At 41.0% G+C, this 20,198-nt stretch overlaps 2 protein-coding genes across 2 annotated transcripts in view; both read left to right on the top strand.

Moving 5' to 3' along the window:
• The window catches only part of LOC147252368 (obg-like ATPase 1), a 42,546-nt gene extending 37,102 nt beyond the window's left edge, over positions 1 to 5,444 (top strand). The window contains exons 10-11 of the mRNA XM_086221141.1: positions 2,371 to 2,493; positions 5,030 to 5,444. Coding sequence (XP_086077267.1) covers positions 2,371 to 2,493; positions 5,030 to 5,131 — 225 coding nt within the window. The 3' untranslated portion in view covers positions 5,132 to 5,444. The remainder of the gene's footprint in view (positions 1 to 2,370; positions 2,494 to 5,029) is intronic.
• Positions 5,445 to 12,162: 6,718 nt separating this feature from the next.
• sp3a (sp3a transcription factor) lies at positions 12,163 to 20,012 on the top strand. The gene is made up of 6 exons (XM_086221300.1): positions 12,163 to 12,354; positions 12,761 to 12,855; positions 14,394 to 15,648; positions 16,866 to 17,052; positions 17,140 to 17,336; positions 18,915 to 20,012. Exons 1-6 carry the CDS (start codon positions 12,348 to 12,350, stop codon positions 19,205 to 19,207), a joined length of 2,034 nt encoding a protein of 677 aa, XP_086077426.1. The 5' UTR covers positions 12,163 to 12,347; the 3' UTR covers positions 19,208 to 20,012.
• The last annotated feature ends 186 nt before the right edge of the window (positions 20,013 to 20,198 follow it).

The raw sequence follows: 20,198 nt of genomic DNA on the forward strand, positions 1-20,198 counted from the left end.
TTTATTATGTTATATTAGACCCGAAGAAGATATTTCTTAACTAAAACGTTGTCCCTTTGTTACATTTCCCCACTGTGGGACGATTAAAGGTTCATCTTATCTTATCTTTAACTTGGTGAGGTTACTTCTATCTTGGCTTCTACAATGTAAACAATTTCTCTCTTATAGAATACAATTAGTTTAAAAACTTGAGTGAAGTGAAGTTTTTGAAGTCTCCATTTGCTTTCTCACCATTTTCTTCATCTCAGCTCATGTGATGTGCGAAGATAAATGAATAAATAAAAAAAAAGCATCTGCATATTCAACATTATTACACGCGTGATTCTTCACACCACTTAAGATATGTAGTTCTAGAAGGTGCCGTTACAAAAATGTGTGCATGCTGCTTTTCTGTTCTTGCATGATCTTTTTCAGTTTAGCTCTAACTGGAAGAAATGTCATTTAAGGGTTGAGTGAGCTTCACACTCCACCTCCACTGACCTGCTAGGAGAAGGGAGGCTGCGCCTTCCTAAAGATTAGAGTGAATTATTTTATCAAGGATATTAACTGGCATCTAAAGGCATTAATCTGAATGTGGCTTTACTATTCCTTAATTATTTATTCTATGCTTCTTACAGTGGAGGTCTTAGCTACTGACCTCTTAAGCCTGCTAAAAATAGAAGGTCAAAACTGTCCTCAAAATACCTGATAATCGGCTAAATATGTAATGATTTTATCCGCGTAGGTTCTGTATGTCTTTTTCTCATACTTGTGTTGAATTTAGAAATTACCAAAGAATGCGAGGAAGCAAGTGCACAGAATCCTTAGATGGTTGGTGAAGAACGGGTTTTTACCTCCCCCGTTTTATGTGCTCGCATCAAACAAAGTCCTGATTCTTTTAACTGTTGTTTAAATCAGAAAAATAATTTAACTGCTGCTCTTAACATCAACGTCAAACTCCTAAATGAGAAATGTTTCACTGAAGCACCTTTTGACAGAGATCGTTGCAGAGTGCAAGCGTCCACACGTTTGTGAACAGGGATTCAGTTTTATTAAAGCTTCTCTGACTCTGTGGAAGCCAGAGGGGAAGATGAGCTCACTCTGCTTTTACACAGGACACATTACATTTTAGTCAGATGACATCACTGCACACTCATCTCAGCATGACTGATGACCTCGCTAGGTATTAAAAAAGTCCTGAAACACTTCAAAGGCATCCTCAAAAACACGCTTGTTGTCTGCGACATAACAGATTACCGCCAGCCTCGATTGTGTATGAGAGGCATTTAGTCAGGTAAGCATCAGTGGGTAACTATATTACGCCAATACATCTTGCATTGTAAAAACTACACTCTGTAATGTCGTGCTCCTAAGTCCTTTAACATGCTTTATTAGGCAGCCTCGAGGTGACCATTATCTATCAGCCTGCTCTGCATAGCTCTTAACTAGGACAATGTGGACCTCTTGTAATGCACCTTCTAAAAAAAATCCCTCCCTTAATCTATTTCTCTCCAGATAGACAAACCTTGATGCTGATTAATGGTAGTTAAACTCACAAGCACTCCGTCAATGAGATTGCAAAGAGGTGGTAATGTATTAGAGTCATTAAATACGCATCATTCTTTTGGCATGAAATATGTTGACCCCAACCTGATTATATACATAATTAAAAGTGCTCAACAGTTCCTGAGCACAGAGCTGTGGAGCACAGAGAGCGAGGGGGATGACAGGCAGGAGTCAGGATGATACACAGCAGCCACGTCACTTGTTTAGGTCGTTTGTCATTTCTGCCCCCGGCTTTATTCCTGTGCATATAAATTGCACATCAGTCACCAGTTGGGAGTGCTAAAGAGGACTCAGGGTACAAAGAATTTAAAAGAATTTTTATTTAATGCTTTAGAAATTGGCATCTGAAACAACTTTAGGGGGAATCTTAAAGCCTGTTTTGAACCTATATTGTCTTTATTTTATGACAGTTTTAAAAGGTTGAAAGCAGATTCACATAATTAACAAGTGATACTGGTGTATCAAAATATCAAGGCCTGGTGGTCTCCACCGCCCCGACCCCTCACTGCAACACTGGTTCTTCTCGCTGTTATGACCAGAGAGCCAAGCAGCGCCCCACAATGAGGCAAGATTACTTGGACAGAAATCAATAGTACCAAGGAATGGGAATCAGAAGGCATTGATAGCAGTGCTGAGCCCTTATCGGTGTCCATGCTGCCCTAGCAGGGCACAGCCGAGTGGAAAGCTATCCAGAAATCAGGAGTGAAAACACTCTGTGTGACGCTCACAACGCTATCACCCTATCAAACACCATGTTGTTCACGTGCTGTAATCCATCTTCTCCAAAACAATTCATTTGTCCTCTCTTTTCCTTCCTTGTGACAGAAAGGAACGAAGGCTCCGCAGGCTGCAGGGAAGATCCACACAGACTTTGAGAAGGGCTTCATTATGGCGGAAGTAATGAAATTCCTGGATTTTAAAGAGGAAGGCAGTGAGAGTCTTGTCAAGGTGAGCAGTCAGGGTGCCAGAGCAGATGAGGAGAAGTCTCCTGTGATCAGTCGAGCTGACAGTCGCCGCACAGCTCCGACTGCAAACTGCTCTTCACCTTTACTCAGGGGAAGAAATTACTGCACACACTCCTGCACCACTCCTGACAAGCCAACTGATTCTGGCTCTAAACACTGCCATTCTGCTCCAGCTGTGCATATCTTTATCACAATGTGTCTTAACTGGCTGATGGTAGCTCTTGCTCGCAGCTCAGCGCAGTAGCTCAGAGGTAGCACTTCTTCACCCCACCAGGCATTCATCAGATCTATACAGTGTGCTGTTAGCTCAGAGCTCCCCGAGTCACTGCAGGAATGTGACAGTGATATAAAACAGCAAGTTAAATAAAGTGTGAAATTCCTCAAATGAGAGCTGCTTTGAGGATGAACAGAGCAGAAATGTGACTTGCATATCTTAGTTTTACGGTGGCCACAGTTTGTTTTGACCTTTAACCGGGCAGCGGGTCGTTCATGTGCACGCTGCTGTCAAATGTAATGACTGATTTCATGGTGGATTTAGAAAAACAATAAAAGCGAATTAAAGCTTTCAAATGCTTGTCTTCCTAATACCACTATTAATCCAGATTCAGCTTTAATAGCATCAGAATAGACGTATACAGCTAAAACAAGGACAGGACAAAGGTCAGCAGACGTCAAAAACTGCTATGACATGTAATATAGAGCATTATATAGATCATATTCATAAGAATGTGAGTAAAAAAGGTCAATAATGCCATGGGGCAGTGTGCAAACGTTAGCATAAATCTGTTATATTATTATTATCGTATAACATTTCATTGAATTTTTTTGAGAACCTATACTGCACAATATGCAAGTAGCATAATATAATATAATACTGTCTAAATAGTAACACCAAATCCTGACCATAATCAAACACTGAATTATTACAATAAAAATCAAACTTATATATCAAAAGTGAAAGTACTAACTGTATTACTCTGATTAATAATGTAATTGCTGGATAATCAATTGGACATTTTGTAAATAATACTTTTCTAATTTGAAACTGTAAATAATGTTTTAATCGTGCAAACATACCTGCAGTGGCCCAGTATTAAAACTTTATCACGGGGAGGATTTCCAGTGACATATCATGAATGACCTGACATGATATGGTACAGCCCTACTTGGGATAAATATGGAAAAATATAATTTAATTTAATTTGTGCTGTAGAATGATTGCACCCATGCAGCCAAATGTAGTCCTTTGGAACAACAACAACAAAAATAATGTGTATGAAATCCTTTTAATTGTATTGAAGTGAATTACAGGATGAGAGTGTGTTGTGTGAGCAGCAGCCTTAAGCCCCACTGATCAGACTCAGCTAATGGAATTATGATGATACACACAGTATAGAGGAGACATCATGTACATATTTTAAGTCTTTGAGAGACTAAGATATGTATTTAATGCAGTGGCAGTGTACTGTCCACACCCCTCATAAGCTGCAAACAAAGAGGGAAATGTGTGTGTCTCTGGGGGGTTTTCACTATTGTTATCCAAGGTTGGGATCTGAGTGTCAGGTCCTTACTGAATGCTCTTTTACTAATCCTTTTTTGGGCCTCATAAGAACATGGAGCGTTTCTTACTGTGGCATTAAGGTCCGTGCTATTTAATGCCAGTTGTGGGAATAGGCTCTCTGAATAGGGCCCATGTATGGGGATATCACATTATTAGTAATCATATCTGCTTAAGCCAAGCTTGCCGCTCCAGATGGCTGCTTTCAAGTGCAAATGAACCAGTTAGACGTGTCTGGTTTAATACATACTCAGGAATCACAAATAGCCATTGATTTTTTTTTTCCTGTCTCCCTCTCCATCCAGTGTTTCTGGCGGTATTGAGCTCGGATTAAATGGTCTCCTGAGCCTTTAAAGGGACATTGATTCTTCTAATTAATTGTGCGCTGTTCAGAGGCAGAATGCATAAACCTGTCCATATTAGCACTTCAAGTCAATTATTTTGAGTTTGCCGGGAAGGAGAACAAATACTTACTGTACACAAAAGAAATGTTAGAACTTATTTGTTTCCTTGAGAAGTTTGATAGTGCTGTAATCAAAGACTTATTAACATTTTGTGCTTGTGCACATGAAACTTAAATGGGCAGAAGAGAGGATTATTCACTCAGTGGGAATTCAGGCACCCCTTGAACAAAATGTGTGTGTGTGTGTGTGTGTGTGTGTGTCCGTGTCTGTGTCCGTGTCTGTGTCTGTGCCTGTGTGTCTCTGTGTGTGTGTGTCTGTGGGAGAGAGACACAGAGAGAGATTGAGAGAGGGAGAGGGAGAGAGAGAGAGACATTTGTAATTGGAGTAAAGTTATTGTTATCAATGAAAGAGACAATCTTATTTTTTCTTGTATTATTTATGACAATGTTAATACTGTACATCATATACCATTAATTTAACCATTAATGAGCAACTAGAGTATATATAATTTTTCCATGGTTTTCTTTTAATAGTTATTTTCTCTTGTTTTCTTACAGGCAGCAGGGAAATACAGACAGCAGGGTAGAAACTACATCGTTGAAGACGGCGACATCATCTTTTTCAAATTTAATACACCAAACGCACCAAAGAAAAAGTGATTCCATAACATTTTATCGGTTTACATAGCTGACTGTTCCGAGGTGAATTGTCTCTTTCTGTTTCCTGTCCCATAGGATCAAATCCCCTCGTTGCCAAAGCTCAGGTTCTGTAAACTCTGACAGCTTTGCTATTTAAGATCAGGATCAGCCCCCCACTCCAAATTGTAACATCATTTGAAGGAGCATATTACTCTCCAGATACTTCATTAATCTCCATCACGGGTGCCAGCACTGTCACAGCTGACAGCGGGGACAATGCCACCTGCTCCTCTCCCCCTTCTGCAGATAATGCATGTTTTACAGTAGCCCAGATGTCGACACTCAATAAAACATTTGACAAAACCAGTCTGTGTGTGTTTTGGGATGTCTGTATTGAGTGGGGAGCTGCATGGGGATGGTGATAGTGGTCCTGCCGACCACTGATTAGAGAATTAAAAGACACAGCTGACACTGACTGTAGCCGAAAGGGGACAATTACAATTAAATCTGTTAAGAGATGCTGATTTTAGAAGGGCGATGCAAGGATGCAGGTGCTCTGGCCAAAAGAAGTGGTCAGTTTGTATAATTATTTGTGAATTGATTGGTTTAACCTTTTCATTCTGATTTTATTTATGTTGATGTCTTTTGAAGCATTTCATTTTTCAGCATTTGACAGTGTCAGAAAGGTAATAATTTATGTTTATTTTTAAGGAGGGTGTAGTGGATGGCTGATGCTCTTTAATGTATGCAAAGGTGTTCAATATTCTGCCCATCTTGTCTTTATGAAAGGGACAAAATATTAGAAATACACCAAAAAAGATCTACAGACATACAGTAAAATGTCCTCTCTGGCATTGTGATTATATACATATATAAACAAAAGTCAGCATTTTACGAAGTGCTGTAGAGTATATATGTAAAGTATAAGTACACAATCCTCAAGCTCAACCAGAAAACGATTCCTGTTGAAGTAGTGTTTTTCTCCTCCCTATACTTTGTGTGTAAGTGTTTGTGAAGCGTTTATGTTGATGGAATTGTATGGTTGCAGCCGCAGTGCTCAAAAGTAAGATTACATTCTCTGTGGGAGTCCGAACAAAGAGCAGTAGATCGCAGCGCTTTGCTGAATATCTTGTAACCATTAAGACTGCCAGGAACAAAATAGCCTTCTGATGGGAAGAAAAAGATTGAATAAAAATTGTAATTTTACAGAGATAGTATTGCATATCCACGTTTTGGATGGGATGTTTTATGGAGCGGAGCCTGTGCTAGCACTATAGTGTTTGTCATGGAAATAAGGTGGATTATAGTCTTCAAGGTTTGAGATCAGTGGCAAAATATAGGATAGTGTTTATTGTGGTTAGAAGCAGTGAAAGACAGATGACAACATGTGTATCAAACAATATTAATATGTTTATTTTGCTGATTTTATGCACTCAGACATTTTCAACATGTTTGTGTGTGTGTGTGTGTGTGTGTGTGTGTGTATACATATATCTATATCTATATATCTATATATACATACATACACAACACACACCTATACGTATACATATATACATAGACATATATATAAATTGTGTGTGTATGTACACACTGACTTCTATACATTAGCATACGGCAATCGGCCAACTGTTTTCTAAGTGAAACCATGCAAAGCCTCCAGAGAGCACAACAGGGGCTTGAGACAAAACTGTTTTTGCATTCTTTAGGATTGGTGGTGGTGGTGTTGGCCAACATAAATCCCACACAGAATCACATTCATCTGCTGTATTTTTGAGGCTCGAGGAGTGATGAGTTGTTCCCAAGTTGACAGGAGAATTTTTGTGAAGTGATCATAAATCTTGTCTGGAGGAGTAATGAAGCTATTTAGAATCACACAGATGTTATAGAAACAAAACAAGCATATGCATCCTCGACAGATGTTTCAAGTTTTGACAGCAATAATGTTGTTGTCACGGGAAAGACACGAAAAAATGAATATATTACGAACTCATTGGGTGTTCCGACATCATGGGAAAAAAATCCAAACATGGTGAAATTAAGTTTTCGTAAACATTAACAGGTGAGGTTGGTAGATTGCAAAAGCTGCCTAAATATAACATAACGTGAAACCAGTCCTGTGGCAAATTCTTGGTACAAATGAACTGTCAGCACCATCCGTCAAGTGGTGCCACTCTGGCCCGAGGGGAACCGCAGTGGCATCAAACCAAGACGGACACAGAAACACACGCCCCAAAAAACAAACCACAGCCTGCTGCTATAAATCACACCAAAGGCCTGTGAAGACAAAAAGAGTTATAACAAATACGTATTGTATCATATCATTACCTTTATTGTGGATGACAGTAAAATTGTTGCTATGTTGTAATTATCGCCATTGTGTGGCTTCTCCATCAGTCACATGTATTTTATAGAGAATAGACATGTGATCAATATAGAAGCTGCATTTGACCAGAATAGCACCTGATGCTCATTCATGATGGTTTATACAACCATTTCCACATATTCTCATTGTGCTATTTGGATACAGCTTTGAGTTACTGTTGTTTATGTTTATGATGGATTAAACCATTGTCTGTACATTAAGGAGTAAATAGAGAAGTCTCAGACGGAAGGTTCTTTATTTATCAAATTAAATTGCAGCAAAACATGTTTTAACCATCTCCCTTCCCACATGCGATAACATGCAGAGAAGAAACAAGCACACAACTTTTGCGCAATGATGTGCATATCAAAACCTAACGAGCACATGTTATTATTACCATGTGCATAGTATATACTTCAGGCTACCTTTTCAAACATACGCGGTATATGAAAAATATTTCCAGTGACTAATAGACCAATTGCAATCAGAGATCTTTGCACTGAAACTGCATTTCATATTCAACAAACATGACCTCAAACTACCAACACTCTTCATTTTCAGTGAAAGTACACATGCTCACCAGTCCTGTACTGTTTTACAGACTATTTCTTGTCAATCTGCTTTATCTGTCAGAAAACCACGTGTACCACACATGCAGTGATTGAAATATCATTTCTTAGAGCTCTAGGTATTAATACTCTCATTGCTCTCACACTGTTGCTCACTGCCTGTAGGTTTATGTGTATTTATGCCAGCGGCAAAACATCGCAAATGACTTTCACTCAAGTGTTGTACTTAAAATGTGGAGATATCTGTACTTTACTTGAATAACTGCATTTTGGAGTACTTTGATCATTTACTCGACTACATTTCAAAGGAAATATTGCACTATTTACTCCCTTATATTTACCTAAACCCATCAGTTATTTGTTACTTTTTTTTGTTTAAAGACAATATGACAAACTCTGATGAAGATGATGAGACTCAAAGGTAGAGCGGTTGTCTAGAAACCGAAGTGTTGCTGGTTCGATCCTCGCTTTCCCCGGTGACCATGTCAAAGTATCCTTGAGCAAGATACTGAACCCCAATTGCTCCCGATAGCCCTGAGACGGACTGGCGACCCATCCAGGGTGAACCCAGCCTCTCAACAAATGTCAGCTGGGATAGGCTCCCCCCAGATGATGAGCTTTCAAAACTGAAGACTGCCAACTTCAAGAGGACACAGTCACAGCAGCTCAACTATAACACATGACTTTAACATGACCTCTAGAGGACAGTGGTTTGAGGACTGAATGCTCCAAAGCACTGGAGTACAAAAACATCATGTAGAATGTACACTTTTACTTTGGTACTTAAGCCCACTCAAACGCAGTTACCGGTCTACTTTTACTAAGGTAGAATTTTGAATGGGGACTTTCACTGGTACCAGATTGCTAGTTTATCTGGGTATTTCTACTTTCACTGAGGGTATCAGTAATGAAAAACAAGAGGGCTCCAGGGAAGGTCAGTTACATACCGCTCTGTCTCCGCTCCTAAATGTAAGCAGAAAAACTAAACAGGTAGCTATTGAAAAAACATCAACATCAACATCGTAGTTGTTTTCCATCTAGTTCAGTTAAAAAATTTGATTACATTTGCTGGAAAACATAGCATAATGTAAATACTTTGGAAGCTAGTTCATATATGGACCTTGTTGGTTCATTTGTTTGCTGTTAACCTCTACAAACCCAGGATTCCCCTGGAGAAGTCTCCACTCCTTACATTTGATAAACCTATTTGGTTCCATGGCTTTATTTGCACTCAGCGGCAGGGTGGTGCAGTGGTCAGCACTGTCACCTCACGGCAAGAAGGTTCCAGGTTCAAGTCCCGTCTCGGGCACGGTATCTTTCTGTGTGGAGTCTGCATGTTCTCCCTGTTCCTGTGTGGGTTCTCTCTGGTACTCCAGCTTCCTCCCACAGTCCAAAGACATCAAGAGAGGACGAGGCTGATTGATACTCTAAATTGACTGTAGGTGTGACTGTGAGAGTGAATGGTTGTCTGTCTATATGTGTAATATATATGTGTGTGTGTGTGTGTCCTGCGATGGACTGGCGACCCGCCCAGGGTGAACCCCGCCTCTCGCCCGAAGGTTGCTGGGATAGGCTCCAGCCCCCCCGCGACCCTTAACAGGATAAGTGGAAGAAAATGGATGGATGGATGTGCTTTATTTGTATAATGAGCATCTCTATGCAGTATTTTCATCAACAACCAATAAAAACAACTCATGCAACTAGCCTGGTTTCAGTCTTTCAGTATAACAGTAAGTTTTAGGTGACAAAGACAAAACCATTGTGATTGTTCTCATCTCAGATGTGTCAGAGTTGTGTATAACAGTCATTGGATATTCCATCCACACTTCTCTTTGCTGCACAGTTTCAATTTTCTCTCTGTTTACAGTGTCCCACAAGGTGCCTCCAGCAGGGTAGCCTCTCTCTCTGTGGGGTTGCGCCCTCTCGGACTGGCCTTCGTGAAAACAACTGTCAGTATGTTAATAAGAAGAATTCAGAGCCATTGTGGATTCACTCAGTATCCACATATCACTCATATTTCTAATACAAATATGTGATGCAACAATAGCAAAAATGAGAAGAGGCTTTCACAATGCATTATGTTTTGAATCATTATTTCTATCAATTCTGTGCAAGTTTATTGCTAAAGCACAGTATTTGTATTTCCCCATCGAAATGATGAACTTGTAGCTAAAGGGTCTGTGTGTGTATGTTGAGCTGGCGATAAGCCTTCATTGACAGTTATATTTATCGCACAGAATCCTTATAGATGCACTGAAGCTCCCACTGGGTAATTGTTGACTTCACAGATTCCTCTCAGGAGGGGCATACAAAGTCTGTCAATACAATCTCATTTCCTTTGAAGCTTGAGCATGAGACAACACTCCCAGCTCTGAAGACAAACATCATGGCAGATGTCTCTTATAAGTCCCTGCATCCACTAGGGTTTAGGATTTGTGTTGCTTTTAGCATATTTGACTGCTCCCTTTACCTTTGAAGTATTTGCAAAAATTGTTTACACGTCTCCAAGGACTCTTGGAGTAAGACAGATATAGCTGCAAGGTTTTTCTAAAGCTGTTTCCATTGGTCTGTGTTTACCTGACACTTGGATTGACAGCAGGGTGATTGGAAGTATCCACCATTCACTGCCGTGAGCTCCTGAGTGCACGGAAAGTGCTTTTGTAGTCTGGCTGTAATGGGCCAAGTTTGAATTGAAGGTTGAGAGAAATAGCCTCACCGCGGTAGCGCGCTGTGAGGAACTGACACACCACAAATAATACTCAGAAGTGGGGTCCTGATAGCATCACAGGCACAGAACGGCAACGAGAGCATGCACACTCTCATTTCAATGCACTTTCACCATGTTTAAATGTGCACAAGAGATATTGGTGTGAAATCCAGTCAAATTCTAGCCCTGCTTTTCATGACTTTGGTTACAGGTTTTGTAGTTATCAACACAGATGTATGTAACTTCAACTGCCAATCAATTTCTTATTCACTCATTAGAGCTTTAGTGATCTGAAGCACAGGAGCAAACCTGCAAGTACAAGTGGAACTGAAGCAGAATTTTTTTATGCATAAGCACCATACTGTGCAAATTTAAAATTATGGTTTTAAGAATCTCACGTATTTACATTGTTTCCCAAAGTGTACCTCCTCTAGAACATGTGTGTTTACCCCTTTCTTTTTTCAGTTGTTTGAGCTTCAATGTTCCGAATGATGAGTGCCAAGTTTGATACAGAAAGATTGGGCCTCATTCACAAAGTGTTCATCAAAACAAATGTGTTCTCTTTTTTAACCCTCAATTTAGTCTATAGACTTGAAGCAAAATCTGATGGGTATTTGTGACTCCTTTCTCCCGGCATCTATTGTGTATCTCTTTTAACATTTAAGTCTTTACAAACCAGCATGATTGCCAGTTGTATGTAGTTGGAGGCAATCATGGTCCTGTATACAACTTACACATACGTGAGGTGGAAACTTGACACCTTCAGTGCACACTCTTCTGAGAACTGAATTATAGCAACTGGAGAACCCTATATTCAGCAGATAAACTTGACATGAAAATTGCATATGCATAGAGTTTGTTTTCAACACTGAGAAAAAGGATTCTAATACGCAATCATCAAACATAAATATTAATAACAGCAGATTATCTAAAATTCTTTATACATTTGGGGGAGGGTATCTTTTTGTGCATTTTTGCTGATAAGTTTAAAGAAGCTCCAAGATGGATGTAGCAATGCATGCAAAACAGGCTCTGATTAGAGGTGGTTTGACTTGAGGGACAATCAGATCGTTTTTTCACTGCAAATTTATTGGCATTTTGGAATAGTTGCCTGACATGATTGAGACCCAATTGCAGGTCATATGGCTCCTGTGACAGTTGATAACAAGGTTGAATGCAGAAGATTTGAGATTGAGGGAAAAAAAGAACCTTCAACTATCCTATTTCAACTATCCTATTTGAGCTCTCGTTATTGGCCTTTTATCATACAGCACTGAAAAGTGAAATACATAATAAACAGGAAAAGAATACGGCAACAGATGATTGACGATTTGACTGACAAATAACAACACGGTGGTTAAAACGCTTATCCAATCAAGATTGAGAAGGACGGCGGGATTTCCGGTGTGTGACGCAAACAATCCCAGTCAACACTGCAGGCCCCACCCTTTGTGTTGCCTACTGCCCGTCAATCAAAATAGAAAAAAATTCTGACAGTTATCACCTATATCTACGCGCATACAATCAATATTATTTGCTGATCATGTCCGGTGGGTTGTGACTGTCAGAACTCTCCGTTTGACAGCAAGTCACGCAATGACTGGTACGTAATATTTATCTTATTCTTCACCCACGTAAGCTAGCAAGCTAGCAGGCACCCTCTGGCTAAATTAGCTCGCTAGCATGCTAGTAGTGATGCCTCTTGGTGATCCTGCTAATCAGCTAAGTTAGCACTAGCAGCTAACTGTGCGCTCGTAAATGTGGCTAACTAGATTAGCTTGTTTAGGACGCATCAGTCGCAGGCTTCTCCTAGAGTAATTACTGCTACACCGCTGTTTGTTCATAGAGGTAGGTGAAGATCTTTACGGTGCTAATGACTGTATTGTTGGCTAACTTAGGCTGACGACGCTATTCTAACTTTATTAGATGTAACAAAATGTTCTTAGTGTGAGGATGAGATTTGTTTAGCTAACGGCCGCTCTCATTCGTGTGTAATTTTCACTGCCTAGCCCCAGAACAGCCAATGAAACCAGAGGACATGGCTGCCTTGGACACGGACGGCAGTCAGAACGACTTTTTGCAGCACGAAGGCAGGGGCAGTCAGGTAAGAGGTTCCTATCGGTGTGTATCTGGTTGCTGCTTCGTTTTTAGTAACCGTCTGTTGCTTGGTGAAGTTCTCCTAGTTCAAATGTGGAGGAGGGGTATTGTTCATTGATTTGAAGCCCTCAGGCAACACTTCCTCTCAGGCAGTGTAACGTACAAATCCCGCCTTCTCTGTTAGATTTGGAATGGAGATTCAGACTGTTAGCATGGAGGGACAAACATTGCTAAGGTGCTGGGGGCTGCAATTTTAAAACTTTTGCTCTTAAGTGATGAGTCACACTTCCTATGTGCCTCTGATTAATGGCCGCTCAAATTCTCTGTTATTAAATTTGCTCATTGAGGGCAGGATACTTAGACAACACTCCTCGACCTGCTAGCGACCACCTGCACTAAGGTTCGTTCAGAGGTGCTGCCGCCTTCTTGGTTAGTCAACACCTCTGTTAGCGCTACCGCTGAGGTGAAGGCTTCAGTTATAGTTGAGCTGCTAACTGTAGTAAAGCTTGCCCTTCCTTAAATAGCCATAGCATTGTAGCTTTAAAATGATAAATGAGCTGATTCACAGCTGCAGCTGGGATTTATTTTTCTTTTCTGAAGTAACCAGTGAAACTACAATTAAATTACATTATGGTTATTAATTCAAAGTTAACTCTCAAATGTTTTGATTAGGCAGTGGCCTGGTTTTCATTTTAACTACTTAATTACTAAATCATCATGATATTCTCTACCTCCATAAAGAAATACATAAAGCATTACTCAGTTATGCACTTGACACCTGTCACCCATCTGTGTTATTCTTGATTGTTTTCTCTCTGTGCCCTGCTATGGTAATATTTACTTGAGCATTTACATGTGGGCTACTGGATCAGCTTGTATTTGTACATATTTATGATATCCGATCCTGTGATTTCAGCCAGTATCGTGACGATACTGTCACACGGTCAGCACATCCCCATTCAAGCTTGATTTCCAGTTTTATACAGCTGCTCTAACCTCTTCATACTTTGCTGGCAATATCAGTAGCGTCATGATACAGCGACTCTGCAAAAATCGGAATATTGCAAGACAATTCATCCATGATCTATCACGTCCAATCAGATGATGCAAAAGACCTTAGACGATTTTTCTGCGATACGGTGTAAATCCCATCTTGACATTTATCAGGTGTGTTTTGGTGATCAGCACCAAAACTCTTGATTGGCACACCCCTAGTTGTTTCCATCAGTGGGGAAGAACAAAGAAGAAGAAGAAACTTCAGCAAAACCGCCCCCCGAAATAGATATTGGACCTGTACAAAACATCAAAAAACTGACCTGCTATTACCAATAATGTTCTGAAGTTATTGTGAATCCCCACCCCAATGTACCAGTATATCTAACGCTGATTTTGTAAATTCCATTTTTTTTTTATTAGTGTGCTCAACTCTACTGTAGAGGTTTGTACATTTTAAGATTAGGGTTAAGTAAGTGTTTTACCTATCTCTTTGGGGACCAGTGTTAAATAGTCACATATTGTCAATGTCCTTGCTCTTTTGTTTCTTAGGCAACAGATCCATCATCTGCTCAGCTCACTGCAACTGATAAGTGGGAGGTGTTAACCCCAACAACTGCAGCGAAGGATGAATCTGGAATGATACAGATCCAAAGTCAAGGAATATTAACATCAAACGGACAGTATGTTCTTCCTCTCCAGAATTTACAGAGTCAGCCAATCTTTGTGTCGTCCGGAACAGACGCCTCTTCTGCCAATTCAGTGCCTAACATTCAGTACCAAGTAATTCCTCAGATACAAACAGCAGACGGACAGCTGAGTTTCTCCACGTCTGGCATGGAAGGTGCAACTCTGAGTCAGGACGCCACGGGGCAGATTCAGATCTTACCTGATGGTAGCCAAAGTCTCAGTGTATCATCAACTGCAAACATCCTTAATAACAATCAGAACCTCATATCACAGACTGGTAGTGTCCAGCAGATCCAGGGGGTTTCTATTGGCAGCTCTGCCTTCAACAACCAGGGTCAGGTTGTTACTAATGTGCCTGTGGGTTTGCCGGGGAACATTACTTTTGTTCCTATTAACAGTGTGGACTTGGACTCCCTTGGCTTGTCTGGAGCTCAGACTATAGCAACGGGGGTCACTGCTGATGGCCAGTTAATTATGGCAAGTCAGCCTGTGGATGGCTCAGAGAGTCTGGGGAAGACAGAGGATCACCTCTCACAGACACTCCCAGTAAATGATGCGAATGCAAATCCAGAGATATATGTGCCATCGTCTTCCTCTCAGCTACACGATCCAACGAATGAATCAGGTCTGATGACACAAGACACATCATTGTCATCCGTGGCTACAGAGCAATCCAACTCAAGTTCGGGTCTCCAGGAGGGCTTCATCCAGCAGAGTCAAGAGCAGAACATCCAGGTGTCTTCAACTCAGCCCATTGTCCAGCTTCAGCAGGTGCCTCTTCAGACCAGCAATGGTCAGGTGGTTCAGTCTGTAGCTACTGGCGGGCAGGGCCTGCAAAATGTGCAGTTGATCAACCCAGGAACCTTCATCATCCAAGCCCAGACAGTTACCCCGTCAGGCCAGATACAGTGGCAGACGTTCCAGGTGCAAGGTGTGCAGAACCTGCAGAACCTTCAACTGCCCACCACACCACCACAGCAGATAACTCTGGCTCCAGTCCAAACCCTGTCTCTGGGTTCCAGTCCAGTCAACATCAGCACTGGGCAGATCCCTAACCTGCAAACGGTGACGGTTAACTCTGCAGCTCAACAGGAAGGAGACACAGGTATCCCTGGAGGTACAGTGGCTAGTTTTTTATTACAAATATACAGGGGTTGATTTGTTGGACTGTTCCAACTAGCCTACTACAGGCTGATTGCTGATAGATTTGGCTGACAGGGATGATCAGACAATTTTCAGTTCCTGGCTTGTGTTGCTGAGTTGCTTCCTTACAGGGATGCTTTTCAGGCACTGCCCTCTACACATACCTGTTATGTGCCTTTGTAAAACGCAGAACTATGAACACACGGGCCTATGATCCACGTCAATATGTTTTTGAGAGAGAGTTGGTTTGAGTGTGAGTACTTCCTCAAGCACTTTGAGTTGCCATGTGCATAATTAAGTGTTATATAAATACATTTGTGGACGGCATGGTGTGGTGCAGTGGTTAGGGTTCAAACCAAGAAGGTTGTATTCCTTTTGGCCAAGGCCTGGGGGAGTTAGCATGCTCTCCCCTCATTGGTCACACACTAACTTGCAAGTTAGTCATATCACACCCCAGATCATTATTTTAATGCCATAAATCATGCAGCCCCAATAAGAAATTACTTTGTTTAATTTCCTTGTGTTTTCATTGGAAAACCAGATCTTTTTCATTTTATGTATTTTTGGTAATGTTGCAAAACCACAACTTTGTGATTTTGAAATATTCTGGCATTGGGAATTGGAATCAAACTGCCCTCATAAATCCTTCTGTAAAACGAAGGTCAAGCATCTGACAGCAGGAACAACATTTTTAGAAGTGGGTCAGTGTTGCCATTTATCCATGTTGCTACTTGTTCAGATGCAGCAAAATATTATGACCAAATCTTGAGTAGCTACTCACCAGCTAGGGATGCACAATTTTGAAAATATTTCTGATTGCGATTATGTTGATATATAATATATATACTATTTCAAAATGACCTGTGATTTTATCAATAAAGTTGAATCTTTATTCTTTTTTCCATTGTTTAACCATTTGAATATTTTTGGTCTGATTTTTATGGGGATCTGTATCAACGCTGTTTTCTTACATCTGCAGACTATGGTGTGTAGGCGGGACGTGTCTGCTGCATCACAATATTTAGTTTATCAATATATTTTGACACATGATCAGCCTTTAGCAAGTTCCTTAACTTCTTGTGAAGTTTGAGTTTGTGATTTACAGTAGATCATTATTGCAATTTTGATTCAATTCCAGTTAAGTGTGCATCCCTATAACAAACCCTTGTATTCTCTGTCCCTGGTGCTTAGACATCCGGATAAAGGAAGAGCCAGACACAGGAGACTGGCAGCTGAGCACCGACTCTACCCTGAACACCAGCGATCTGTCCGACCTGCATGTCAGGCTGGTTGATGAGGACGATCAGTTGGGCCAGGAGGGCAAGAGGCTACGCAGAGTGGCGTGCACTTGCCCCAACTGTAAAGAGTCTGGTGGGAGGTGAGTTGGCCTCACGGTTCTCAAAATGCTGGTGCAGTGTGCCTGTGTGTGTCTGTGTCCTTACTGGTCTAGACCTGTGTTTCTCAGAGGATCCAGCATGGGGAAGAAGAAGCAGCACATCTGCCACATCGCAGGCTGTGGGAAAGTGTATGGGAAGACGTCACACCTGCGAGCACACCTGCGTTGGCATTCAGGGGAGCGACCTTTTGTTTGCAGCTGGATGTTCTGTGGAAAGAGGTTCACACGCAGTGATGAGCTGCAGAGACACAGAAGAACACACACAGGTGCCTCACCCCCACCCCCCACATTCCCTTTATGTTTTGCTCCCACAGTGTTTGCAGATCAGGAAAACATCAGTAAAATGTTCATTCAGGCCCAGCACAGTAGGAGCCACAGAAGAAATACCAGTGATTGTCCCTCTGCCATTGCACATACAATATCAGGTTAGGAGAGCGGCACGGTGGTGCAGTGATCGGCACTGTTGCCTCACAGCAAGAAGGTTCTGGGTTTGAGTCACGGCTCCAGCATTGGATCTTTTTGTGTGGAGTCTGCATGTCCTCCCTGTTCCTGCGTGGGTTCTCTCTGGTACTCCAGCTTCCTCCCACAGTCCAAAGACATCAAGAGAGGATGAGGCTGATTGATACTCTAAATTGACTGTAGGTGTGACTGTGAGTGTGAATGGTTGTCTGTCTCTATGTGTTGGCCCTGTGATAGACTGGTGACCTGTCCAGGGTGAACCCTGCCTCTCACCTGAAGGCTGCTGGGATAGGATCCAGCCCCCCATAACCCTTAACAGGATAAACAGTAGAAAATGGATGGATGTCGGGTTGGGATGGAAGACCATTTCCATTGTAGGATGAGTGTAAATTTCTCTTCCATTCAAGCCCCCACCACAACACTAGATGGTGCATATGTAGCGGCATTCCCGAAAACAATTGCTCTGCAGAGCTGGCTACTTCCAGTTAGCTGTTGGCTCGCTTGAATGTGGTGCGTCATCTTGCGAGGGAACCATTTATCCTCGGTTTTACTGCTGCAAAATTAATTTCAGAGTAGGTCAGGGCTTGTAAGTAATTTAATCTGCTAGACCAAATGGATCAAATTGTGACGGTGACAGTCGTTTTGCAAGGGTTATGCGACCCTCAATACAATTTATCCACTGTTACAGTTGAAAGAGTAGTGGAGTAGCTTACAGCAGAGCCACTAATGCAATGTTCTGCACTACAGCTCTGATAGCCTCATATTATATAACCAAGATAGAAGTCAGTGCCATGCTATACTATCCAGAATTGAGATCTTACCTTTGTTTTCATCTCATAATTCTCTGAGATAAAGTCAACTCTTGTTTAATCCCCTAATCTTTTTCCATCCCGTTTACGTAACGTTTAGCCATGTGGTGAAACAGGCAGCTGAAGAAAGCTTGTTCCTGTAAAATCAGGAAGGAGTCGCCTATATTTATTAAACAAAACAAAACAAAAAAAACCCTCCAGTCAGAGGTAGCCGTACCTCACAGCAAGCTGCGGTATCTGCGTGACACGTGGACAGGACCTTGAGAGGGACATGCTTCAGCACTTCTGCACTGTTCAATTTCTGAACACATTATTGGTGAGAGTGAGGCCTCTGGCAGCAGCGTTTCATTATGCTGTCGGCTGCAAGTTCCAATATGACCAGTTAGCGCCCACAGTGGATATTCAATAATTGTAGTCATTACTAAGTGATGATTGTAATTAGTCGTATAGTATCAATTTATTTGACACTTTTTTCAACGTATCTCCTTATATGACTCATGTCCTGTGGCAAGACGATGTCTTTGACTTTTTTTTTTTTAAACGTATCGCTCTCATCACTTTTTTTCTATTTGGCAGGTGAGAAGAAGTTTGTCTGCCCAGAATGTTCCAAACGCTTCATGCGGAGCGACCACCTGGCGAAGCACATTAAAACTCATCAGAACAAAAAAGGTGTGAACTCTGGCAGCGCTGTGGTGGCCTCGATGGAATCGGCGGGGTCCTCAGACAGTATCATCACCACGGCGGGCGGGACCACCCTCATCCTCACCAACATCCAGCAGGGCTCCAGTAACGCCCAGGACATCCTGGCCAACGCCGAGATCCCTCTGCAGCTCGTCACCACAGTCGCAGCCAGCGAAGTCATGGAGTGATTTACACTCCACTTATGAACTAATGCAACCTTTCTCATATACTCCTACCTGCATTTTTATCTAAGTTTTGAAGAAAAACTAAAATTATGGAAATATATAAATATATATATTTTAACACAAAAATAGTTCAATGCTCGGTTTTACTGAGGAAAAACTGGCAGTGAAGACAATAAGACAGAAGAGACATTGCAGTAAACACACAAGGAAATGCCTTATTTTGTACAATATTGTGTAGTTGCAAGTATAGGATGCCATTTGTTTCAAATCTTTGTTAATTATGCATTTTTCACAGTTTTCTCCTCACCTTTTGTTGACTATATACAAATGATGTCCTTGGTACGCAAGGTTCCTTCCCTCGTCTGTTTTAGCAACTAAATCACAGCCGTGCTAATTTTATCCAGCTGAAGTAATGTTAACGTCCACGCAAATGTATTTATGTTGTGTTTTTTCTATCATGAACTTTTGTGTTCTGTGCAGCCAGTGTGCTTCCAAATGATCAATTCCTCATTCCTCTATTATGTCTGTTTGCTCACACCTACTGTTTTGTCGGTGGATGTAGGTGTAGATGGAAAAAACAAAAAAAACAATCAAACTTTTATATTGTAATTCCTCTTCAACACAGTACTATTGATATGACACATGTATTTCCTCCGTAGATATTTTGACTGAACAGCTATTTATATTTGGCTTTACACAAAAAAAACAAACACTTGTGATATTAAAACTCAAATGGCTTCATTTATGTAAATCAAATGGTTTTTTTGTAAAGGCTTTTTTGGAGGACTGAAAATATATATGTGTGTGTATATTTACATACATATGCACACATACATATATACACATCTGTGTATATATATGTGTGTGTGTACATATATATATATACACATATATATGTGTATGTATATATGTGTGTACATATATATATATATATACATACACATATATGTGTGTATATATAATATACATTTATATATATATACATTTATATATA

This window comes from Aulostomus chinensis, chromosome 12 (genome assembly GCF_037954235.1).
Source record: "Aulostomus chinensis isolate RoL2024-O1b breed Wild chromosome 12, RoL_Achi_v1.0, whole genome shotgun sequence".
In the NCBI taxonomy this organism is placed as follows: domain Eukaryota; kingdom Metazoa; phylum Chordata; class Actinopteri; order Syngnathiformes; family Aulostomidae; genus Aulostomus; species Aulostomus chinensis.